At 42.8% G+C, this 27004-nt stretch overlaps 1 protein-coding gene across 1 annotated transcript; it reads left to right on the top strand.

Moving 5' to 3' along the window:
- The first annotated feature begins 5335 nt into the window (after positions 1–5335).
- LOC124038068 (GDP-L-fucose synthase-like) lies at positions 5336–19016 on the top strand. The gene is made up of 10 exons (XM_046353487.1): positions 5336–5492; positions 13054–13214; positions 13346–13460; positions 13766–13894; positions 13976–14049; positions 15414–15547; positions 16124–16255; positions 16359–16438; positions 16643–16742; positions 16938–19016. The coding sequence occupies exons 2-10, from the start codon at positions 13054–13056 to the stop codon at positions 16991–16993; spliced, it is 981 nt and encodes a 326-aa protein (XP_046209443.1). The 5' UTR covers positions 5336–5492; the 3' UTR covers positions 16994–19016.
- Positions 19017–27004: the final 7988 nt, after the last annotated feature.

The raw sequence follows: 27004 nt of genomic DNA, 5'->3' as shown, positions 1-27004 counted from the left end.
TCGTAATAATTCCAAGCTGCAGCGCGATACGGTTTCCACATATTATTTATTAGAAATGCACAAAACAACAATGAAAGAACGAAACAAACAACGAACCGTAACAAAGAGGTGTAACATACACTAACTCAAAACAATATGTGTCCTTCTGTAGCTCAGTTGGTAGAGCATGGCGCTTGTAACGCCAGGGTAGTGGATTCGATCCCCGGGACCACCCATACGTAGAATGTATGCACACATGACTGTAAGTCGCTTTGGATAAAAGCGTCTGCTAAATGGCATATATTATTATTATATTATTATTATTATTTATTATTATTATTATATCCCATCAAACACAGGTGGAAAGAATGAAACAAACAACCGTAACTAAGAGGTGTAACATACACTAACCCCACATAGAAAATAATAACTAGAATACCCCCAAGTCACGCCCTGACCTACTATACCATAGAAAAACAAAGGCTCTCTATGGTCAGCAGGTGACATCTGTGGCTATGACTGTCTGTGAGTGATTGCATTTCTCCACCCCTATCCCTTGTCTGTTTACAGGAACAATGGTGAGGTGTCTGCTCTGTCCCTACAGATTGCCCTTTAACCTTGGTAGCCTTCTGCCCGGTGTGTTTAACTTGTCCAAAGTACGTTATCTTTAAAGCTATTATTTTTTATTTGTATCTTTTTCTAGTTGAGTATATTATTTATATTGTCTTGTGTGTAAAATTGAATAAACAGAGTTTTCAACAACAACCAAAAAGACGTCATACCTACACTGCACAGATGGTGATGACGTCATACCTACACTGCACAGATGGTGATGACGTCATACCTACACTGCACAGATGGTGATGACGTCATACCTACACTGCACAGATGGTGAAAGACGTCATACCTACACTGCACAGATGGTGATGTCGTCATACCTACACTGCACAGATGGTGAAAGATGTCATACCTACACTGCACAGATGGTGAAAGACGTCATACCTACACTGCACAGATGGTGATGTCGTCATACCTACACTGCACAGCTGGTGAAAGACGTCATACCTACACTGCACAGATGGTGAAAGACGTCATACCTACACTGCACAGATGGTGAAAGACGTCATACCTACACTGCACAGATGGTGAAAGACGTCATACCTACACTGCACAGATGGTGATGACGTCATACCTACACTGTACAGATGGTGAAAGACGTCATACCTACACTGCACAGATGGTAAAAGACGTCATACCTACACTGCACAGATGGTGAAAGACGTCATACCTACACTGCACAGATGGTGCAAGACGTCATACCTACACTGCACAGATGGTGATAGACGTCATACCTACACTGCACAGATGGTGATGACGTCATACCTACACTGCACAGATGGTGAAAGACCTCATACCTACACTGCACAGATGGTGATGACGTCATACCTACACTGCACAGATGGTGATGTCGTCATACCTACACTGCACAGATGGTGATGACGTCATACCTACACTGCACAGATGGTGATGACGTCATACCTACACTGCACAGATGGTGATGTCGTCATAGCTACACTGCACAGATGGTGATGACGTCATACCTACACTGCACAGATGGTGATGTCGTCATACCTACACTGCACAGATGGTGATGACGCCATACCTACACTGCACAGATGGTGATGTCGTCATACCTACACTGCACAGATGGTGATGACGTCATACCTACACTGCACAGATGGTGATGTCGTCATACCTACACTGCACAGATGGTGATGACGTCATACCTACACTGCACAGATGGTGAAAGACGTCATACCTACACTGCACAGATGGTGAAAAGACGTCATACCTACACTGCACAGATGGTGAAAGACGTCATACCTACACTGCACAGATGGTAATGACGTCATACCTACACTGCACAGATGGTGAAAGACGTCATACCTACACTGCACAGATGGTGATGTCGTCATACCTACACTGCACAGATGGTGAAAGACGTCATACCTACACTGCACAGATGGTGAAAAGACGTCATACCTACACTGCACAGATGGTGAAAGACGTCATACCTACACTGCACAGATGGTGATGACGTCATACCTACACTGCACAGATGGTGAAAGACGTCATACCTACACTGCACAGATGGTGATGTCGTCATACCTACACTGCACAGATGGTAAAAGACGTCATACCTACACTGCACAGATGGTGAAAGACGTCATACCTACACTGCACAGATGGTGAAAGACGTCATACCTACACTGCACAGATGGTGAAAGACGTCATACCTACACTGCACAGATGGTGAAAGACGTCATACCTACACTGCACAGATGGTGATGACGTCATACCTACACTGCACAGATGGTGAAAGACGTCATACCTACACTGCACAGATGGTGATGACGTCATACCTACACTGCACAGATGGTGAAAGACGTCATACCTACACTGCACAGATGGTGATGACGTCATACCTACACTGCACAGATGGTGATGTCGTCATACCTACACTGCACAGATGGTGATGACGTCATACCTACACTGCACAGCTGGTGAAAGACGTCATACCTACACTGCACAGATGGTGAAAGACGTCATACCTACACTGCACAGATGGTGAAAGACGTCATACCTACACTGCACAGATGATGATGACGTCATACCTACACTGCACAGATGGTGAAAGACGTCATACCTACACTGCACAGATGGTGATGACGTCCTACCTACACTGCACAGATGGTGAAAGACGTCATACCTACACTGCACAGATGGTGAAAGACGTCATACCTACACTGCACAGATGGTGATGTCGTCATACCTACACTGCACAGATGGTGAAAGAGGTCATACCTACACTGCACAGATGGTGATGTCGTCATACCTACACTGCACAGATGGTGATGTCGTCATACCTACACTGCACAGATGGTGATGACGTCATACCTACACTGCACAGATGGTGAAAGACGTCATACCTACACTGCACAGATGGTGAAAGACATCATACCTACACTGCACAGATGGTGAAGCGGTATGATCCCACCTCCTCTGACAAGGACTGGGCCTCAATCTTTATCACAGGGTCTTTTGGTTTGATCCCTCACCCCAATCAGTGCCTCTCTCACCACTGCTGCCTGATACCTCAGTGGCTCGACACTCCACTTTACTCTCCCACCTTGTCTCAGTCCACATCGTCAAAGTGATGTCCACCTGTTTTTTCAGGATGGCCCAACGCTGTGTGGAGGCTGAGAACAAGGTGTACAGTTAGTGTAAGATGCCAAAGTAACCTGTGGCATCGACAAAACTTTCAGAAGCATCAGCCACAACCAGGTTCAATGTGTGAGCCCCACATGACACCAATAGAGCTCTTGGATTCACTTCCTGGAGTCTGGCTTGGACACCTTTGTTTTTGCCTCTTATGTTGGCCCCATTATCATAAGACTGTCCTCTGCAAAATGACTTTTTAGCTCCTCTAATCTTTTGAGAATCAGGGATGCCAAATGTTGGCCCGTGGTCTCCTCTGCCTCCAGAAACCCCATAAAAATGTTCCTTTATGTGGGGCTCGTCCTTCAGTGACACAATCCTAATCACAACTGACAAATGATCAGTGTGGCTGACATCCGAGGTGCAATCTAGAATGATAGAGAAGAATTTTGCCAGTTTGATGTCACTCACCATTATTGAAATGACCTTGCTGCTCAACAAATCAATGAGTTCATTCTGTATTTGGTGGCCGAGGTAGCTGGTGGTGTGACTCCAGGTCCCTTTTTGGACACGGTTAAGGTTCTCTTTCATGACTGGATCAAATTATGCCGTCAGTTCAACCTCTGAGGAAATGTCCATTTGATGGAGAGGACAGTGTGTGTGTGTCCCCTTAGTGCCAGATTTCTAATTGCCAGAGAATGCACAGTAGCAGACATGTCAACACCTCTCTTCATCCTCTCAGCCTCCGTAAGTGTCTGCAGCAGTAGCAGAAGAGGCTGTTTCTTTCAGAATACACCAACCAACTACAATATGGAAACTTAAAACTTTGCAAAAGGATAATTATCTATTTTGTTTATGTTATGCAGGGATGCACACACACACACACACACACACACACACACACACACACACACACACACACACACACACACACACACACACACACACACACACACACACACACACACACACACACACACACACACACACACACACACACACACACACACACACACACACACACACACACACACACACACCTGAAGAATCCTGTTGGGGAGAAGTGGAAGCAAATGGGTCTTCATCCTCATCCTCAGGCTCAGACAACGTTTGTGAAGACACCTGTGTGGCTGAGGAGGTGGATGGCTCCTCTTCCTGAGGCTCTGAGATCATTTCTGAAGAGGCCTGTATGGCTGAGGGTGCTCCAAAATATTTCAGAAGTGCCCCTGAATTTGCATTGAAATATAGTATGTGTCTGAAACTCTAAATTGTTGCACAATTAAATATACATGTCATTATGCATAATTTATCAAATTTTCAGAACAGAATAGGAATCAAATTAACCATACAACCACCGTGGCTAATTCTAGGCATAAGACACCTCAAAAGACTCAATATATCACAAAATATACAAAATATCAGCATAATATAGACGTCTTTTAAGTTAGCCTACAGCATTGGAAATTCTCCTTACTGAGCTCAGGACCTGCAGGCTACACACATTGTCATGATGACACTGTGTTAAATTATATCCAATGTTATGTAAGCTAGTCGGACAGAAAACGGTATATTGTCACTCGATGTGTAATAGCATAGCAACATAGGCGAACAAACACGTGTTATACTGGCCTATTTCATTAAATGCATAATATTATACTCATAAAGAGATGACAGCGTACCTTTATCTTTTCTTGTTTCTCCTCTTCTTCTTTCCTCTTTTTCCTAAACGGGGAACCTGATGGCTTAGACCTTTTCCTGGCCCTTTGTGTTGGTTTGGCACTCGCGCATCAACACATTACTCAACCCCCCCAACACACCTTGGTGCAGACTGCTTTTATATTATTCTGAACGATTTCACACAAACCAGAAAAAAATGCAACAACATGTCTGTGAAACTAGATATTCACAGTATTATGAATGAATTGTTGTTTATTTGGTAGCATTTCGTAGGTACAAATCTGTCATTCTGCCCCTGAACCCACTGTTCCTAGGCCGTCATTGAAAATAAGAATTTCTTCTTAATTAACTGACTTGCCTGGTTAAATAAAGGTAAAATAAATAAAAAATATGAGAGTATGTACTCCAGTCTAGTAGGTGGCGGTAGTACAACATACAACAGATTCCAACATCCCTTAAACCTCACCGAAGAAGAAGAAGAAGAAGAAGAAGAAGAAGAAGAAGAACCACGTCCTTCGTTGAGATTGTCGGAGGGTTGACTGTTCAGAATCACAATCCCATTTAATAGAAACATCTAACTTCATAGTTAGGAGACGAATCAAACTCTGGAGTAACTGGTAAGTAAAACACGTTTTATGTCACTGTAGCAAGCTGCCAGTAATACGTGTAATTTCGGTTACTATGTAAAATTAACATTTGATTGCATTTCCTTCGAAAGCTGTTCGTGTCTAACTAATAATATATAATATATGCCATTTAGCAGACGCTTTTATCCAAAGCGACTTACAGTCATGTGTGCATACATTCTACGTATGGGTGGTCCCGGGAATCGAACCCACTACCCTGGCGTTACAAGCGCCATGCTCTACCAACTGAGCTACAGAAGGACTATGTTATATGATATTACGTCCACTATGTTAGCTAGCTAAGCATTCTCTTGCTGACACACAAGACCGTAACATTGGTTCAGTTCAACCCGCTAGATAACACTGTCTCCTAAATTGCTAAGGCTAACTATAACATGTTCCTCCATGCTGTACAGAATCATTGGGACGCCCAATTCTGGACTAAAGGACTCGTTCTGTTTAAAGGTCTAATAGAGTGTCATAATCCCCATAAAACCCAGCTGTCAAACAGGGAAATGGTATCAATCGAAATTGTTTTTTCCACCATTCATTTTTTTTTTCACAAGGTATTTTAGAGACACTTCGCTATACTGAACAGAAATATCAACGCAAATGGAAAGTGTCCTGCGCTGAAATAAAAGATTCCAGATATGTTCCATACTCTCAAAGCTTATTTCTCTCAAATGTTTTGCACAAATGTGTTTACATCCCTGTTAGTGAGCATTTCTCCTTGGCCAAGATGATCCACCTGACAGGTGTGGCATATCAAGAAGCTGATTAAACATAATCATTACACAGGTGCACCTTGTGCTGGGGACAATAAAAGGCCACTCTAAAATGTGCAGTTTTGTCACACAACACAATGCCACAGATGTTTTGAGTGAATTTGCGATTGGCATTCTGATCAGGAAAGTCCACCGGAACTTTTGGCAGAAAATGAAAGGTTAATTTCTTTACCATAAGCTGCCAGAGGATTTGGCAATACGTCCAACCAGCCTCACAACTGCAGACAGTGTGTATGGAGTAGGGCTGGGTGATATGTAACCCTAGGGTGGTAACACATTCTAAGTGATTGCAATGGGTCTTAATCCATTCTGATTGTTTTTGGTTGAATTGAACAGTATAAAACAATTTTCAGCATTTTATCAATTTCTGCATTTCCTGGACTCATTTGAGTTAATTTCCTGCAGCGTAGGGCTGAACGATCTGGGCAAACTATAACCATATGTTGCGATTTGACTTACGATCTAGAGCAAAACACTTGGGTGAACAGTTTGACTCATGTAAATATAATGATTTAAATTCTATTCCCTGACACCCAAAAGTACTCGTTACATTTTGTATTATGTGACCACTCCCTATTCAAATCAGGTTTGATTGGATAAAGCTGTTCCAAAATGGTCCTGAAGGCGTCTCTTTGTCCGTCCAATGTAGAACACCTTCCACTGTAGACACTCCAATCTGTAGATGACGTGTGGTTTTGCAGTTCATTAAATGCTTGACTTGAAACTCCATTTTAGAGGCTGTGTCAACAAAATACTTTTTCAGTGTAATCAATGGTTGCACTGTTTGATTTGAAATGCACACATTATTTGCCACATGAGCCGAATACAACAAGTGTGGACTTACATGCTTACTGACAAGCCTTTAACCAACAGTGTGGACTTTACCGTGAAATGCTGAATACAAGCCCTTAAACAACAGTGTGGACTTTACCGTGAAATGCTGAATACAAGCCCTTAAACAACAGTGTAGACTTTACTGTGAAATGCTGAATACAAGCCCTTAAACAACAGTGTAGACTTTACTGTGAAATGTTTACTTACAAGCCCTTAAACAACAGTGTAGACTTTTTACTGTGAAATGCTTTACTTACAAGCCCTTAACCAACAGTGCAGTTCAAGAAGAAAATATTTACAAAGTAGAATAAAATAAAAAGTAACACAATAACAATAACGAGGCTTTAAACAGGGGGCACCGGTACAGAGTCTGTGTGCAGGGGGTACATGCTAGTTGAGGTAATCTGTACATGTAAGTGGGGGTGAAGTGACTATGCATAGATGATAAACAGAGAGTAGCAGCAGTGTACAAGGGGGGTCAATGTAAATTGTCTAGTGGTGATTTTTATGAATTGTTCAGCAGTCTAATAACTTGGGGGTAGAAGCTGTTGAGGAGCATTTTGGTCCTAGACTTGGTGCTCCGGTACCGCTTGCCGTGCGGTAGCAGAGAAAACAGTCTATAACTTGGGTGACTGGAGTCTCTGACAATTTTAATGGTCTTTCCTCTGACACAGCCTATTATACAGGTCCTGGATGGCAGGAAGCTTGACCCCAGTGATGTACTGGGCTGTTCGCACTATCATCAGCGGGGCATTACGGTCATATGCCGAGCAGTTCCCATACCAGGCGGTGATGCAACTGGTCAGGATGCTCTTGATGGTGCAGCTGTAGAACTTTTTGTGGATCTGAGGACCCATGCCAAATCCTTTTAGTCTCCTGAGGGGGAAAAGGTTTTGTCGTGCCCTCTTCACGACTTTCTTGGTATGTTTGGACTAGAGGTCGATTTAATTAGGGCCAATTTCAAGTTTTCATAACAATCGAAATCAGTATTTTTGGGTGCCGATATTATTATATATATATTTTTTTACACCTTTTTATTTAACTAGGCAAGTCAGTTGAGAACACATTCTTATTTTCAATGTGTACGTAAACTCACTTATTGAGGAAGCCCATGACTGAGGGGGTCTATTCCTCAATGCCATTGTATGAGTCCCGGAACATATTCCAGCCTGTGCTAACAAAACAGTCCTGTAGTGTAGCATCCGCGTCATCTGACCACTTCCGTATTGAGCGAGTCATTTAAAAGAGCCCGTGGGTTTGTGGTCTAGCCAAGTTTGAGTCAGAAGGAAGATGGCTGTGGACTAATTTGTAATTTAGGGTAGGACATCTCTTCAACCTTATGACTGGTGTTTCTGGGAACACTTTACGTAGGAGCGTATCACTTTGGATGGGTAGGACATCTCTTCAACCTTATGACTGGTGTTTCTGGGAACACTTTACGTAGGAGCGTATCACTTTGGATGGGTAGGACATCTCTTCAACCTTATGACTGGTGTTTCTGGGAACACTTTACGTAGGAGCGTATCACTTTGGATGGTTCCCCAATTATTTTAAATGATTATTTTTAATGTTCTCTGCTTCAGTGCTGTATTTTTGTAACAAAGTACACTCTCTGGTGCGTCTAACAAGTTCTCTCTGTCAAGTCGTCCAGCCCGTATACCTGCATCTTTCAGGAACTGAGCTCTAGCCCTGATTTTTCAGGAAGCAATTCAGCAGATTGTAGTCTGTTTCCTGATCGAAAATTCAATGGAATTGGCCATATGGAATAGCTTCCACCCCAAAAGGCTAAAAGCTGTCTGCCCTCAGAATGGTATTCCCTTCTGTAGGCTTCCTAAAGATAGATGTGTACAAACAACCTTGGTCATTTCTACTGATGTTAAGGTCTTGCTGTACTCCATAGTTAGTTTGAAAGGGTTAATAATATATGCCATTTAGCAGACGCTTTTATCCAAAGCGACTTACAGTCATGTGTGCATACATTCTACGTATGGGTGGTCCCGGGGATCGAACCCACTACCCTGGCGTTACAAGCGCCATGCTCTACCAACTGAGCTACAGAAGGACCATTAATGCTGTTAAGGTATTGGTGGAAGGAAATAAGTTATCCTGAGACATACCAGATACAGATACATACCAGATACAGGCAAACATCATCAATATAGTGTCCCCACCTATTTAACCCGGTCAAATATATATATAATTTTTTTAGGACACATGATGAAGTCATTTTCCAATTTACCTACGTGCAAACCAGCGTAGAAAAGGTTGTAGCTCCCATGGCACGTCCTTTGACTTGCCTGAAAGGCAAAAATGTTATTAATTGAGAGTCCATTCAGTCAGTGAGACAATGAATTCCGTGGGAGGCGTCCGTCTCAGGCCGGGTACTCAAGAAACGGTGCATAGCTGCCAATCCTTGTTCGTGTTCAAATGGTGGTGTATAGAGACTACATCCGTGGGGACTAAAAAGGAAGCTGTACCTATATTGTTAAATCCCTTGATTTTGTTCAACACATCTGTGGTATTTTGAAGATGGGCTAGGAGTGACGTCAGAAAAGGTTTCATGGTAAAGTACTTGGAGATGGGTTCTGTCAGACTTCTATTACCACTAATGACTGGTCTGCCTGGGGGGGGATTTCAAGATTCTTGTGGACTTTTGGAAGAAGATAAGAATGAAGCCATATGCAGGCTGCCATTGAAAATGCATTTGAACTCATTGTCGGAAATGTAGCCATTCTCCTTTCTGTGAGGAGCCCTTTCAATTCAGTTTGTAGGTCCTTTGTATGGTTGAATGTAAGAGATTGGTAGAATTCATCGTTGTCTAATTGACGGTAGTGGATTTTTCCATTAAGAAGCAAACTGAAAACTGCATCGTCATCAACGTTGTTGCTTGTGCTACGTTGACCATGCAGACTGAAAGCAAGTGTCTCGTGGTCAAGCAACAGAGAATGCGCTCCTTGAATGACAGAGGGCGGGGCTAGGTTTGCATGGAGAGAACTTTTTTTAAATTGCCGTTACACACGGTGTATCGCATTAAAAAACAACATTCAAGTACAGTTATAGAGGGTAAAGATAAAAACTCAAACTGGTCCATGCCTCAATACCGGTATATCGTAGAATACGTTATACCGCCAAGCCCTAGTATGGAGTTGTGTGGGCAAGCGGTTTGCTGATGTCAACGTTGTGAACAGAGTTCCGCATGGTTGTGGTGGGGTTATGGTATGGACGGGCATAAGCTACGGACAAAAAACCCAATTGCATTTTATCGATGGCAATTTGAATGCACAGAGATCTTGTGACGAGATCCTGAGGCCCATTGTCGTGTCATTCATCTGCCCCCATAACCTCATGTTTCAGCCTAATAATGCACGGCCCCATGTCGCACGAATTGTATACAATTCCTGGAAGCCTGACCCATGTCCCAGTTCTTCCATGGCCTGCATACTCATCAGAAATGTCACCGGTTGAGCATGTTTGGGATGCTCTGGATCGACGCGTACAACGGCGTGTTACAGTTCCCGCCAATATTCAGCAACTTCTCACAGCCATTGAAGAGGAGGGGGACAACATCCCACAGGCCACAATCAACAGCCTGATGTGGCAAATGGTGGTCACACGAGATAGACTGGCTTCCTCATCCACACCCCTGCTTTTATTTTATTACGGTATATGTGACCAACTGATGCATATCTGTATTCCCAGCCGTGAAATCCATAGATTAGGGCCTAATTGATTTATTTCTATTGAATGATATCCTTATGAACTGTAACTCAAAGTATTTTGAAATTGTTAAATGCTGTGTTTACAGTATATATAAAATGTATATTAGGCCAGCTGTTGATTTTGGAAAATATTTCATTTGAAATGTACATGTCATTGACCCATATACACAGTCGCCCCCGTTAGTTCTTTCGTTTGGGAAAGTCCAATACAACAACATTGAGAAACAGAGAACCCATTGTCAAGTGTCGTCTTCCTCTTTCCTTCATTGCATTATTGGCTAATTCTTGAAACTACAATAGGAACTTGGATCTAGAGACCAGCTCAAGGACATGGTGTACTTTCCACTTAGGCTAAATCTTCAGATACAATTTTACGTTTGGGTTTGTTTGCTTTTAAAATGACATCCTTGACATTACATCCTCTACCTCTTCCTGTAAAAAGCCTAGGTTAATACCCTATATTCAACCTAGTTCAAATCTACTCAGATCTATATAAATACTGTTGTGTACTCTATTGCTGTCATTGTCAAGCCAAACATAACAATGAGTGACAGGGAGTTGTCAAAGCACAAACAGACTGGCACTCGGGCCAGTAAAAAAATAGACTAGTGTTTTACTCCCTCTTGGATTCTTTCTTGGTTACTAAAGGAATTTAATCTTTCAAAATGCTGGGACAATGCATCATTTTGTCTCACTACGCGAACCTGTAGGTGTAGGTGTCACACACCCACCCTTTGACAAACTGTAGATTTGTCAAAGGGATATTTTTTTGTGTAGCCTCGTCCCCGGGCTTGACAGAAAGAAATAGACTGCTGTTGGAGGAGATTAGTCTTTTAGTAACTCTAAAAGCTATGACATCATTTGAGTCAACCGGAGGTATACCTGTGGATGTATTTCAAGGCCTACCTTCAAACTCAGTGCCTCTTTACTTGACATGGAAAAATCAAAAGAAATCAGCCAAGACCTCAGAAAAAAAATTGCAGAGCTCCACACACGTTCATCTGTACAAACAATTGTACACACGTATAAACACCATGGGACCACGTAGCCGTCATACCACTTAGGAAGGGGACTCGTTGTGTCTCCTAGAGATGAATGTACTTTGGTGCGAAAAGTGCAAATCAATCCCAGAACAGCAGCAAAGGACCTTGTGAAGATGCTGGAGGAAACGGGTACATAAGTATCTATATCCACAGTAAAACGAGTGCTATGTCGACACAACCTGACAGGCCGCTAAGCAAGGAAGAAGCCACTGCTCCAGAAACACCATTAAAAAAAGCCAGACTACAGTTTGCAACTGCACATGGGGACAAAGATTGTACTTTTTGGAGAAATGTCCTCTGGGCTGATGAACCAAAAATAGAACTGTTTGGCCATAATGACCATTGTTATGTTTGGAGGAAAAAGGGGGATGCTTGCAAGGCAAAGAACACCATCCCAACCGTGAAGCACGGGGGTGGCAGCATCATGTTGTTGGGGGTGCTTCACAAATAGATGGCATTATGAGGGAGGAAAATTGTGGACATATTGAAGCAGGAAAATTGTGGACATATTGAAGCAACATCTCAAGACATCAGTCAGGAAATTAAAGCTTGGTCGCAAATGGGTCTTCCAAATGGACAATGACCCCAAGCATACTTCCAAAGTTGTGGCAAAATGGCTTAAGGACCACGAAGTCAAGGTATTGGAGAGGCCATCACAAAGCCCTGACCTCAATCCTATGAAAAATGTGTTGGGCAGAACTGAAAAGGCGTGTGCGAGCAAGGAGGCCTTCAAACCTGACTCAGTTACACCAGCTCTGTCAGGAGGAATGGGGCAAAATTCACCCAACTTATTGTGGGAAGCTTGTGGATGGCTATCTGAAATGTTTGACCCAAGTTAAACAATTTTTAAGGCAATGCTACCAAATACTAATTGAGTGCATGTAAACTTCTGACCCACTGGGAATGTGATGAAATTAGTCCTTCTCTCTACTATCTTGACATTTCACTTTCTTAAAATATAGTGGTGATCCAAACTGACTTAAAACAGGGAATTTTTACTAAGATTAAATGTCAGGAATTGTGAAACTGAGTTTAAATGTATTCGGCTAAGGTGTATATAAACGTCTGACTTCAACTGTAGATTACCTTGAACTTCACTGATCTACATATTGTAAGCAATTCGCTGTTCTCTCTCTCCTGCTCCCCTCCCCCCATTTCTCTGTGCGTGCAGATGGGAGATCGTAAAGTAGATAAAAATGGTCCTATGCGGGTGTTGGTGACTGGGGGAACTGGTCTGGTGGGCAGGGCCATAGAACATGTGGTCAAAGAAGAGGGAGGGGCCAGGGAGGGAGAGGAGTGGATCTTCCTCTCGTCTAAGGACGCAAACCTCATGTGAGAGCTACACACACACCTGACCCAACATTCCCTCGCCTGCCTCAGTCCTTGCTCTGGGTGGCTTTGTCGCCCAGCCTCTGAGTTCCTGTGTCTTAAAGTCAAGCTAACTTGTGTGTGTGCTCCCTCAGGGACATGGGTGAGACTCGGGCTGTGTTTCAGAAGCACCAGCCCACCCACATCATCCACCTTGCAGCCATGGTGGGAGGGCTCTTCAAGAACATGAGGGCCAACCTAGACTTCTGGGTAAGTGGTTCAGGAGTTGTGATGAAACGGGCTGCATCCCGAAGTGTGCACTTGCACAATTTTCTCACATTACTTTTACAATGGTGGAAACTTTTACCAGTCCTATGTCTTAAAATCCATGATGGGGAGTGTGCAAGTTGACACATACCTATCGGCACCCTAATCACTAACTATAGGCCCTGGTCAGAAGTAGTACACTACAGTATATCGTGAATAGGGTGCCAATGGGGACTCAAACTTATCCATCCATGTGTGGTTTTGGTTGTGTTTATTTACCAATGTATTCATCCATCCATGTTCTCCAGAGGAACAATATCTACATCAATGACAACGTTCTTCAGGCAGCACATGAGGTAGACGCTGTCAGGGTGGTCTCTTGTCTCTCCACCTGCATCTTCCCTGACAAGACCACCTACCCCATTGACGAGACCATGGTAACGGCGCGTGTGTGTGTGTGTCTTGTGTGTGTGTGTGTTGTAGACATGATGGTAGTTGACTCTCTTCTTTTTTTCCAGATCCACAACGGCCCTCCTCATGAGTCTAATTATGGTTACGCCTACGCTAAGAGAATGATCGATGTCCACAATAGGTCTGTGCTTGTTTTATTTAAAGATTCTCCGGTACTTTTGTGTACTTTTTTGTCAGTTATGAAACTAGCGGTCACAAGACAAAAATGTTCCCCGACAAGTGCGTACTATGCCACATATGTGCACAAAGTCATTGCGATTTCTCTCGCTCTGCTGCTTGCATCTTCCTAGCGGTCACTCAAATGGCAAGGGGCTAAAGCTGATTGGCTGGAACTCAAATTGCAAGGGAGCTGGCCCACAGTAAAACAAATGGGGGGAAATGGCTCAGCACAGCTCCCAGAAAACAGTCGCTTTCAAACTAGGGATGTCGTGGCTAATTGAGGTAAGACAGTAATTCTGCTCATAGATTATGCATGTGTAAACTAGGGATGTCGTGGCTAATTGAGGTAAGACAGTAATTCATGTGTAAACTACACATAAATGTTTCCAGCCCAAAGCGGGCGGTTTAAAAAAATGCTTAGTAGTCGCCAAAGTTCCGGAGCTTTAACCTTTATTACAAGGGAGACCTGAAGGGTATACTACGTTTTTGAAGCTCTATCAACTCACGGTTTTCTAAAGCTAGCCAGTTTCAGTTACCTTCGTGTTCCAGCTCTGGCTTCATCTGTACTACGGCCATGGATATTGCTTGTCCTGCTAAAGCTAGCAGGCATGTAACTGCGTGCATGTCGCACGTGGCTAGTCGAACGCCGATCTCTTCGTTGGGATAATGCCGAAACCTCAATCGAAGAGTTATCTTGCCAATTTAGCAGGCTATGGTGCGAAATTAGACTTGATGAAGTGCCGTCTTCATTTCATTACTGAATGCCGATTTTTTTTAATTTTTTTTTAATTATTTTTTTATTTTATTTTTTAAATTATAATTATTATTATTTTTTTTATCTTATCAATGTTAGTTCTGAAGGATTCGTTGCCATAAAAATGTACCTGGCTAATTTCAGTGGTACCGGTTATCCCGTTTTAAACTCCTCAAACCAAGTGCGTAGTATGGCCAAGAGTATGTGGACCCCCCCCCCCCTTCAAATTGAATTAGACTATTTCAGCCACACTCATTGCTGACCGGTGTATAAAATCATGCACACAGCCTTGCAATCTCCATACACTTTGTCAGTAGAATGCACCGTACTGAAGAGCTCAGTGTCTTTTCAACGTGGCGCTTTCATAGGACGCCACCTTTCCGACAAGTCAGTTCATCATGTTTCTGCCCTGCTAGAGCTGCCCTGGTCAACTGTAAGTGCTGTTATTGTGACGTGGAAACGTCTATGTGGTGGCAACATAAACTCTCAGAACGGGACTGCCGAGTGCAAAGGGGGGGACCAACTTCATTTTCATGCCCATGATTTTGGACGTGTGTGTGTGTGTGTTGCAGGGCGTATCACCAGAAACATGGACGATGCTACACAGCAGTGATACCAACCAATGTGTTTGGTCCTCATGATAACTTCAACATTGAGGATGGACATGTACTACCAGGTCTCATACACAAAGCCTACATTGCTCAGAGTAAGATAACAACTACACAACACCTACTAATAGCTAGAACGATATCTATTTCTTTATTCTCCAGCCAACTGTAGCCTGCTATCTTTTTGGGGTCTGTATACTGCAATTTGGTTTATAGCTCTGAATGTATACAAAAGTGTATAATGTTTATTAAATGTATAAAACCTTTACAGTAAACCTTTACAGTATACCTCCCTACATCTAATCTCTGTTAATCCAGATTTGCAGAATTTGGGCAGCTGCGTGATTAACTCTGTGTTCATAGTGTTAGAAATTCTTAGTTCTGCCAAAAACGACGTCCCCACCCTCACGAAAGGAAGCTCTCAGCCAAATAAGGTCTTTTCTGATCCGTGTGGGCACATGCACGAAACACTTGAGGCTAAGCAGTTTTAGCACCACCTTCGCCCAGTCCTAATACGTCCAATTAACCACTGAGGGAAAAAATTAAAAATAACTGAACTAATGCTGCTCGGCTCTCACACGTCCCATTTATCCCTGGTAGATTCTCTTACACGCAGAATCTGCCCATGGGAAATTATATTTCTTCTAACAAGCCTTCACTCATCTGTGTGTTAGAGGAGGGGAGTCCTTTGGTGGTGTGGGGCTCAGGAACTCCCAGAAGGCAGTTCATCTACTCATTGGACCTGGCGCATCTCTTCCTCTGGGTGCTGAGAGAGTACCATGAGGTGGACCCCATTATATTGTCTGGTGAGCCTTGCGCTCGCACGCACACACACGCACGCATAAACACACACATTAAACAAAATATTATTTTCAGGATTCGGTGTCTCCCTCTCACTTTGTATTTTAGTTGGTGAGGAGGATGAGGTGTCCATCAAGGAGGCAGCAGAGGCCGTCGTCGAGGCGCTGGGGTTCAAAGGTCAAGTGACTGTATCCTTTCACCTGGCTGCATGGCCTGATTACAGCGCTAACACACTCCCTCTCTTGTACTCATTCTCTCACACACTCACAACCTGCCAGTAGTAGTGGTACCTGTGTGTGTATGATTCCCTAACTCATGACCTCCAGTATGACACAACCTGCCAGTAGTAGTGGTACCTGTGTGTGTATGATTCCCTAACTCATGACCTCCAGTATGACACTACCAAATCGGACGGTCAGTTCAAGAAGACTGCCAGCAACGCCAAGCTGCTGCAGCACCACCCCAACTTCACCTTTACCCCCTTCAAACAAGGTACCTACTTCTCTAACGCCTGCAATTAGAAAAACCCCAAAAGTAGATTGGGCCAATTTAAAAAATAAATAAAAAACATTATTATTTTTATTTGCATATTGAACCATGTTGCACACCGTAGTTCTAAAACAACGCATCTGTATTCAGCCATCTTTTTGCAATTGCTGATTCTCCTTGTTCTTCCCTCTGTCGTAGCCTTGAAGCAGACGTGTGATTGGTTCGTGGCCAATTACGACAACGCCCGCAAGTGAATATTCCTCCAATATGATTGGGTCGTGGGTAACTGCATACATGGAGTGTGTCTGAAAGTGGGAGGATCAACGGAAGCCGGTGGATGGGAAGCGACTCCGCTAATTGGGCAGATTTGTTGCCACTCAGATTGGGCTGCACGACGAGTTGATTGTTGACAACTGTAGCATTTTAGCTAACCCTTTTCCTAACCTTCCACCAGGGTTGGGTAGGTTACATTCTAAATGTAATGTACCTGTCCAAAATTGTAATCAATGTGAGTGTGTTGCTATGGGTTATAGTAGTAAGAGCCAAATTCAATATTTTATCCGCCCCAAAAAAGTGGTGATACCTACAGGGGGCCTACAATTCTAAATCATATAGCTACATAATCCATGGTATGACCGTCTTAAAACAATTCCATATGTTAGTTTAGTAAAATCCCCCCCTGATGTCACATCCATCGCTGTTGATCCACTCACTTCTTTTGAAACTCCCACTACCCCAGTCACACTTAAAGTATACAGTTACCTATACGTGATCTGATTGGCTGTCAAGCAACAGTCCCAGGAAGGAAGGAAGAGGTCATGGGGAGTCAAATCTTCAGGAGCTGAAGGTTCTAGAACTGAAGAATGTACCAATCAGACCTCGCATGAAGAATGCCATTACATTGTCTTGTCAGATTGATGTTGGCTCGTGCTGGAGTGAGTGGAATTGGCAGTGTAGCTTGTAGTGTTTGAGTTGATCTCTCAGTATTGTGGAATAATTATAATGTTAAATGTAGGTGGCGGCGTGAACATTACATTTGTGCGAACGCCAATTCATTTAGAGAACATGCCGCTGAAATTCCTTGAATGTGAAGTTTGGGCTTGTCTGAACGTCCTGTCTAAACCACTTTGGATGAGTCCCAAACTGCATCATATTCCCAATATAGTACACTACTTTGGACCCAGAGCCCTATAGCATTATGTAGGGAATAGGGTACCATTTGGGAAGCATCCTATTAAATTATGGAGTGACCAGATTGACTCCACTGTCTCGTCTCCCCTGTCCCCCTCGCTATAATCATGCCTACACCATAGGAATAGAATTGTCCAAAAATAAACCACAATACGAAGGCTCTGGTGAATTCTGTTCTACAGAGCGGGCTGTTCACACTACTCACAATTTGCCTACTGTAACATCTGATGCATGTTGGGTTTATATTTTTGTTCTATATACAACCATTTCAAAGATTTTACTGAGTTGGTTCATATGAGGAAATCAGTGAATTGAAATCTGTACATTAGGTCCTAATCTATGGCTTTCACATGACTGGGAATCCAGATACCTAAAAAATAAAAAATGGGCCTCAGGATCTCGTCAGTATCTCTGTGTATTCAAATTGCCATAGATGAAATGCAATTGTGTTGTCCATAGTTTATGCCGACCCTCACCATAACCCCACTGCCACCATCGGGCACTCCGTTGGCATCAGCAAACCACTCGCCCGCAGGACTCCATATACGTGGTCTGCGGTCGTGAGGCTGGTTGGACATACTGACAAATTCTCTAAAACGACGTTCGAGGCAGCTTATGGTAGAGAAATTAACTTTCAATTATTTGGCAACCGCTCTGGTGGACATTCCTGCAGTCAGCATGCCATGTGCACGCTCCCTCAACTTCAGACATCTGTGGCATTGTGGTGTGACAACTGCACATTTGATTGGCCATATGTCTCCAGCACAAGGTACACCTGTGTAATGACCATGCTGTTTAATCAGCTTCTTGTTTTGCCACACCTGTAAGGTAGAGGGATTATCCTGGCCAAGAAAAATGCCCACTAACGGATGTAAACAAATTTGTGCTCAAGATTTGAGCGAAAAGCTTTTTGTGCGTATGGAATATCTTGGACCAACACTTTACATGTTTTCTTTGTCCAGTGTAGAATACTAGGTGGTTTGAGAGGTTATTTTATATCGATCTTTACAAAAAACTAATTGTTTTAAAGGGTGCAGTTTGTATATCGGTGGCGGGCTGAGAATAAATCAAGACTGTTTATTTTAACCACTGTCTGGGTGTCATTGTACAACTACTTTCAGCCTTGCCTTGGTGCAGAACAGTGAAGTAGTGTTGTGGCGCCTGGGTGAAGTGGGGGAAATTCACCCCAGGCCAGGCAAACTTCATTCTACACCACGTGGGGTGAGGTAAGGCATGTGGAACACCTGTCTGGTTGATCAGTGGTGTATAGATTTAAATTCTTAGCTAGATCTGTTGCAATGCATCATTTCAGTGCTCTGAGACCTATATTTTTGTTGTACAGTGTGCCTACCATCGCTCAGTCAGACTGCTCTATCAAATCAGACTTAATTATAACATAACACACAGAAATACGAGCCTTAGGTCATTAATATGGTTGAATCCGGAAACTATCATCTCGAAAACCAGACGTTTATTCTTTCAGTGAAATACGGAACCGTTCCGTATTTTATCTAACGGGTGGCATCCATCGGTCTAAATATTTCTGTTACATTGCACAACCTTCAATGTTATGTCATAATTACGTAAAATTCTGGCAAATTAGTTCGCAACGAGCCAGACGGCCCAAACTGTTGCATAGACTCTGTGTGCAATGAGCGCAAGAGAAGTGACTCAATTTCACCTGGTTAATATTGCCTGCTAACCTGGATTTCTTTTAGCTAAATATGCAGGTTTAAAAATATATACTTCTGTGTATTGATTAAGGCATTGGTGTTTATGGTTAGGTACACGTTGGAGCAACGACAGTCCTTTTTCGCGAATGTGCACTGCATCGATTATATGCAGGACACGCTAGATAAACTAGTGATATTATCAACCATGTGTAGTTATAACTAGTGATTATGATTGATTATGTTTAATGCTAGCTAGCAACTTACCTTGGCTTGTTACTGCATTCTCGTAACAGGCAGGCTCCTCGTGAGGCAGGTGGTTAGAGCGTTGGACTAGTTAACTGTAAGAGATTGAATCCCTGAGCTGACAAGGTAAAAATCTGTCCTGCCCCTGAACAAGGCAGTTAACACACTGTTCCTAGGCCGTCATTGAAAATAAGAATGTGTTCTTTACTGACTTGCCTCGATAAATAAAGATTAAATAAAGGTGTAAAAAAAAAATGGCGTCAAATTAATATATATATTTTTTTTTTCTCTCTATTGTGAAAACTTGAAATCGTCCCTAATTAATCGGCCATTCCAATTAATCGGTCGACCTCTGATCTCCATAGTGCAGGACTAGGCTTATTCTGTGTCTGGGAAGCCATTCCCTTGTCAGCTAATATAGTCAAAGCGTGTCATTGGACTTTCTTTTCACGTGATCTCCTTTTAAGATAACATTTACTAAATGAATGTGGTTTGTCCTGCTCTTCCCAGATGACAGGGGCACATTAGAAATTATTATACAAACTTTGCATTATTGAAATAATAGGCAAAAATATTTGTATAGGTAACGTTCAAACTCAAAGTACCAAAATGGTTCAGAGAAGAAGAAAAAAAATCTTCCCAACCTCACAGTCCAAACATTTAGTCAAGTCAAGAGTACCTTATTAGAGCAATTTGGTGGTTTATGGGCAAATCTTAACTGCTACTTCAGACCAATTTAATTTAGTCTCCTATTGGCATCAATACATGACTAAGGGAAAATTCAACTTCAGTTAATGTTAGAATTTGCTCCCTAGTCCTCTCCATAACTCAAATGCAAACTACAAATCTACACAACCTAAGCAAAGATACTGGTCTATCATGCGTACTGTACACACAGGGTGCAAACAATCCTGCCTCCATAATCCGTTGTAGAATATTGTAACTTTGTTTAGTACTGTAATAAAGCTTGAGACCACAGCTTTACCACAGTACTTTCACATTTGCAGCCAGACAGAGGCGAATATCCTCCTATACAGGATGTCACAGGCAAGCGCTTTCATCCACACAGACATACAGTTAATACTCATGACAACTGGTCATTGCTTTAGAGACAGCAACAGAGAAACCATGGTAACTAAATTGGTTAAAAGAAAAATAAGAGAATAGCCCAGGTACTTAATGGTCCTCCGGGGAGGATGATCACATGACGGCTGTCTAGCAAAAACGTCTGCAAAGGAACAACATCAGTGTTCTTATTAGGAAAAGTTCAGGTAGTACCACACCACTTCCTCCATCTGCCCCAGGTAGATGGAGGAAGTGGTCAGGGGGAGGGTTTGCATCCCAAATGGAAGGCTATTCCCATAGACATCATTGTATCTGTGCCATTCTGCATCTGAGAGCAAGGCAAGCACCATTAAGGCCATCTCTATTTTGAAGTGAATTTTCTTCTAACGACTTCTATGAGTTGGCAAACAAACAGAAAGGGTGCACACTGCCACCTAGTTTGTTTAAACGGGTATAAAGCCACGGTTGCTGATTTACTGCCACCCTGCAGCTATGGAACATTTCCTCACAAGTATAATTCATTGGCTGATCTGTCTTTGACCTGAATAGAATTATGTGATCCTTCCTTAACCCATAGGAAGTCCCACCCAGTTAACTACTTTGAAATGGTGGAAGTCTTCAAAGGGCTTTTGGGCACGAGAGTCCCCGATCTCTATTCCCTACATAATGCACTACTTTTGACCAGTGTGCCAGTGTGCCCTGGTCAAAATTAGTGCCCTATATAGGGAATAGTGTGCCATTTGGGGTGCAGCCAGCATGTAGTTATGAGGCAGTTGTAGAAGATATACCCACCCTCGTGGACATGGCAGTACCCCTATATTCTATATTTCTATATTAAATTAACAGGAGAAAGTGGAAGATGTTTAAACTCCAGTGTTTTGAGTGGACAATTGTTGGTCATTTAAGGAAATCTGTTTTTTAAACCGCCAGAGCTGGTCCAACTTATATCAAATACCTCTGATCAAATCAGTCTACTAGCCCACCACCGTACAACACCACAGTGCAAGTAACCATTTGTTCCTCTATACAAATATTGTATGGGGTGTGGCATAAAGTGATCTTATATGATGTCATCATTGGTAGGGCTGTGGCAGTCATTTAATTTTGTCAACCGGTTATTGTCACGCAAAAGCCTGCCGGTCTCACGGTAATTAACCCTTTAATAATATAATATATGCCATTTAGCAGACGCTTTTATCCAAAGCGACTTACAGTCATGTGTGCATACATTCTATGTATGGGTGGTCCCGGGGATCGAACCCACTACCCTGGTGTTACAAGTGCCATGCTCTACCAACTGAGCTACAGAAGGGCCACACTTTAACTAACTTTAACTTTAACAAAGTTTAGCATCTCCAGGCAACCCTCCACTTATACAAGCCGCCGATGTGCACTTTTGGAAAATCTACATTTGTTTTTTAAAAATCTAATAAATACGTTTAATATACATCACAATAAATCCATTATTTTAGTCAGGTCTAAAGAAACACATTAAGAAAATGTTTTTCAGAAGAACTATGTTCCATGCCATAGGCTGTAGGCTTTTATAGTAAACATTTTATAGTAAAAATAATATAATTGAATTTAGCCGAATAAAATAGAAGGGATATTCATCTCATTCCGGAGCGAGTGCGCATATGAAGTGGATATGTTGAGCCTAAAAGTGATTATTTGAAACACGTCTATTATGCTAGATTTAGATTTACTAACAAACTACAGTACCATGGTCCAAACACACCAAGACAGTCATGAAGAGGGCACAACAACACATTTTCCCCCTCAGGAGACTGAAAAGATTTGGCATGGTCCTCAGATTGTCAAGCTCTGCCGCTGCACCATCAAGAGCATCCTAACCAGTTGCAACACTGCCTGGTATGGCAACTGCTCGGCACTTGACCGTAAGGCGCTACAGAGGGTAGTGCGTATGGCCCAATACATCACTGGGGCCAAGCTTCCTGCCATTCCAGGAGCTATATTATAGGCAGGTCAGAGGAAGGTCCCAAAAATTGTCAAAAACTCCAGTCACCAAGTCATAGACTGTTCTCTCTGCTACTGCACGACAAGCGGTATCGGAGCGACAAGGCTCCTTAACAGCCTCCTACCCCCCCAAGCTATAAGACTGCTGAACAATTAATCAAATGGCCACCCGGACTATTTACATTCACATATAGCTGTACAGTGCCTTGCAAAAGTATTCACCCCCTTGGCATTATTCCTATTTTGTTGCAGCCTGTAATTTAAATAGATTTTATTTGGATTTCATGTAATGAACATACACAAAATAATCCAAATTGGTGAAGTGAAATGAACAAAATTACTTGTTTCAAAAAAAATTAAACAAAAAATAAAAACGGAAAAGTGGTGTGTGCATATGTATTCACTCCCTTTGCTATCAAGCCCCTAAATAAGATCTGGTTCAACCAATTACCTTCAGAAGCCCCTAAATAAGATCTGGTTCAACCAATTACCTTCAGAAGCCCCTAAATAAGATCTGGTTCAACCAATTACCTTCAGAAGCCCCTAAATAAGATCTGGTTCAACCAATTACCTTCAGAAGCCCCTAAATAAGATCTGGTTCAACCAATTACCTTCAGAAGCCCCTAAATAAGATCTGTTTCAACCAATTACCTTCAGAAGCCCCTAAATAAGATCTGGTTCAACCAATTATCTTCAGAAGCCCCTAAATAAGATCTGGTTCAACCAATTACCTTCAGAAGCCCCTAAATAAGATCTGGTTCAACCAATTACCTTCAGAAGTCCCTAAATAAGATCTGGTTCAACCAATTACCTTCAGAAGCCCCTAAATAAGATCTGGTTCAACCAATTACCTTCAGAAGCCCCTAAATAAGATCTGGTTCAACCAATTACCTTCAGAAGCCCCTAAATAAGATCTGGTTCAACCAATTACCTTCAGAAGCCCCTAAATAAGATCTGGTTCAACCAATTACCTTCAGAAGTCACATTATTAGTTATATTTAACACAGGTGGACTTTATTTAAGTGTCACATACTCTGTGGACTTTATTTAAGTGTCACATACTCTGTCACATGATCTCCGTATATATAAACCTGTTCTGAAAGGCCCCAGAGTCTGCAACACCACTAAGCAAGGGGCACCATGAAGAGCAAGGAGCTCTCCTAACAGGTCAGGGACAAGGTTGTGGAGAAGTACAGATCAGGGTTGGGTTATAAAAAATATCAGAAACTTTGAACATCCCACGGAGCACCATTAAATCTATTATTAAAAAATGTAAAGAATATGGCACCACAACAAACCTGCCAATAGAGGGCCGCCCACCTTAACTCACAGACCAGGCAAGGAGGGCATTAATCAGAGACGCAACAAAGAGACCAAAGATAACCCTGAAGGAGCTCCAAAGCTCCACAGCAGAGATTGGAGTATCTGTCCATAGGACCACTTTAAGCCGTACACTCCAGAGTTGGGCTTTACAGAAGAGTGGCCAGAAAAAAGCCATTGCTTAATGAAAATAATAAGCAAACACGTTTGGTGTTCACCAAAAGGCATGTGGGAGACTCCCCAAACATTTGGGAGAAGGTACTCTGGTTAGATGAGACTAGAATAGGGCTTGTTGGCCATCAAGGAAAACGCTATGTCATGCGCAAACCCAACACCTCTCATCACCCCAATAACACCATCCATCATGCTGTGTTGATGTTTTTCAGAATTGAAGAATGATGGATGACGCTAAATACAGGGAAATTCTTGAGGGAAACCTGTTTCAGTCTTCGAGAGATTTAAGACTGGGATGGAGCTTCACCCTCCAGCAGGACAATGACCCTAAGCGTACTGCTAAGGCAACACTTGAGTGGTTTAAAGGGAAACATTTACATGTCTTGGAATGGCCTAAAGCCTAAACCTAAAGCCCAATGGTCAAAGCCCAAACCTCAATCCAACTGAGAATCTGTGGTAAAGATTGTTGTACACCAGTGGAACCTGTCCAACTTGAAGGAGCTGGAGCAGTTTTGCTTTGAAGAATGTGCCAAAAATCCCAGTGGCTTAATGTGCTTATGGAGACAGTATTGACTTTGGGGGATGAATAGTTATGCACGCTCAAGTTTCAAACACAGGTGTGGTTCATTGGTTGCACTAAGATAAGCCAGGCAGTAAAGTCATTCCTTGTTCCTCCACTATAAACATACAGTTTGAGTGGTGTGGTATAATAATGTGATCTGATATTATGCATCGGTCATATATAGTTGTACCAAGATAAACCATGCATTATAATTGATTTATCTATTTCTCACAATTGACAAAAGTTGTCCTTCAACCCATAACCACACCTATAAATCCTTGCCACACCTATAAATATAGAGTATGGTGGCGTAGCACAAATGTGATACGGTGTGTGTCATTATTGGTTTTACTACGTCAGGGGGTCAGACACACACACAAGGATCATATACATTGTATTGCACACAGAGTTGACTTGGCTACATCTGAGGCGGGGTTTAGTTAGATTACCAACCTGTTGCTGACCAGGGATTGGCTGCATGATTCCTTCCTTGGTTCCTTTGGTGCAGACCTGCCAATCAGAACAAAGCATGTCAAGAATAGCCCACCAAAAAGAAAACAGTATGTCAGTGACGACAGGATCAATCATAATCTGATTGTGTCTGGTTTATAACTAAGGCGGGAATTCAATCAGATTGCAGGTTGTCAAAAGCGGAATATAAAGGCCATTTCCGATTGAGCCGACGTCTACAGCGTTCCCTGCGAAGGAGATCTCAGCAAACACGGGATATTGCCTGTAAAATCTGCATTGTCGACAACCCACGATCAGATTGAATCCTGGCCCAGGTTCATCCCTTAGTATGACGACACTAATGGCCTCCATCCCTCTTTCTCGAGGAAATTCATGCTCACCGCAGAGAGACTCGTCCGGCCCTTGAACCTGGTGGTAGAGTGGTTCGGTGTGCCCGTAACAGGCACAAACATTGCCTCAGACATGTGGTGTGCATGGGAGGGAGACAGTGCTGTTATGCAGGGGTCACCTTTAAATAATGAAAGAAAGCCAAAACAAGACCAAGGACACTGATTTTCCATTCATGTTGAGGGGAATTCTGACACAGCATACAAAACATTAAGAACACCTACTCTTTCCATGACACTGACGTCACTTGTTCAATTCTCTTCAATCAGTGTAGATGAAGGGGAGGAGACATGTAGATGAAGGGGAGGAGACATGTAGATGAAGGGGAGGAGACATGTAGATGAAGGGGAGGAGACATGTAGATGAGGGGAGGAGACATGTAGATGAATGGGAGGAGACGTGTAGATGAAGGGGAGGAGACATGTAGATGAAGGGGAGGAGACATGTAGATGAGGGGGAGGAGACATGTAGATGAAGGGGAGGAGACATGTAGATGAAGGGGAGGAGACATGTAGATGAAGGGGAGGAGACATGTAGATGAAGGGGGGGGGGGACATGTAGATGAAGGGGAGGGGGAGACATGTAGATGAAGGGGAGGATACATGTCGATGAAGGGGAGGAGACATGTAGATGAAGGGGAGGAGACATGTAGATGAAGGGGAGGAGACATGTAGATGAAGGGGAGGAGGTCCGGTTAAAGGAGGATGTTTAAGCTTTGAGACAATTGAGACATGGATTGTCAGAGGGTGAATGGGTTAGACACAGGTGCCCTTGAACAGAGTATGGTAGTAGGTGCCAGACGCACCAGTTTATGTCAAGGACTGCAACACTGCTGGGTTTTTCATGCTTAACAGTTTCATGTGTGTATCAAGAATAGTCCACCACCCAAAAGACATTCAGCCAAATTGACAACTGTGGAGTCAATATGGGGCAGCATCGCTATGGAAGACTTTTGACACCTTGCAGAATCCATGGCCTGACGAATTGAGGCTGTTCTGAGGGCAGGGGAAGGGGAAGGGGAAGGGGAGGGGGGGTGGCGGCTCAGTATTAGGAAGGTGTTCCTAATGTTTGATATACTCAGTGTATAGAGCATGTTACACACCAGTCATGAAGCTGTCCTGATCATCTCTGAAAAGTAAGGAGGAGGTAAGAGAAACAAACACACAGCCAGAGAGAGCATCTAATATAAAGTTCATCTTACT

Source organism: Oncorhynchus gorbuscha, linkage group LG06 (assembly GCF_021184085.1).
Source record: "Oncorhynchus gorbuscha isolate QuinsamMale2020 ecotype Even-year linkage group LG06, OgorEven_v1.0, whole genome shotgun sequence".
Taxonomy (NCBI): domain Eukaryota; kingdom Metazoa; phylum Chordata; class Actinopteri; order Salmoniformes; family Salmonidae; genus Oncorhynchus; species Oncorhynchus gorbuscha.
The sequence above is the reverse complement of the archived record's forward strand: the minus strand, read 5'-3'. Positions and strand labels throughout refer to the sequence as shown.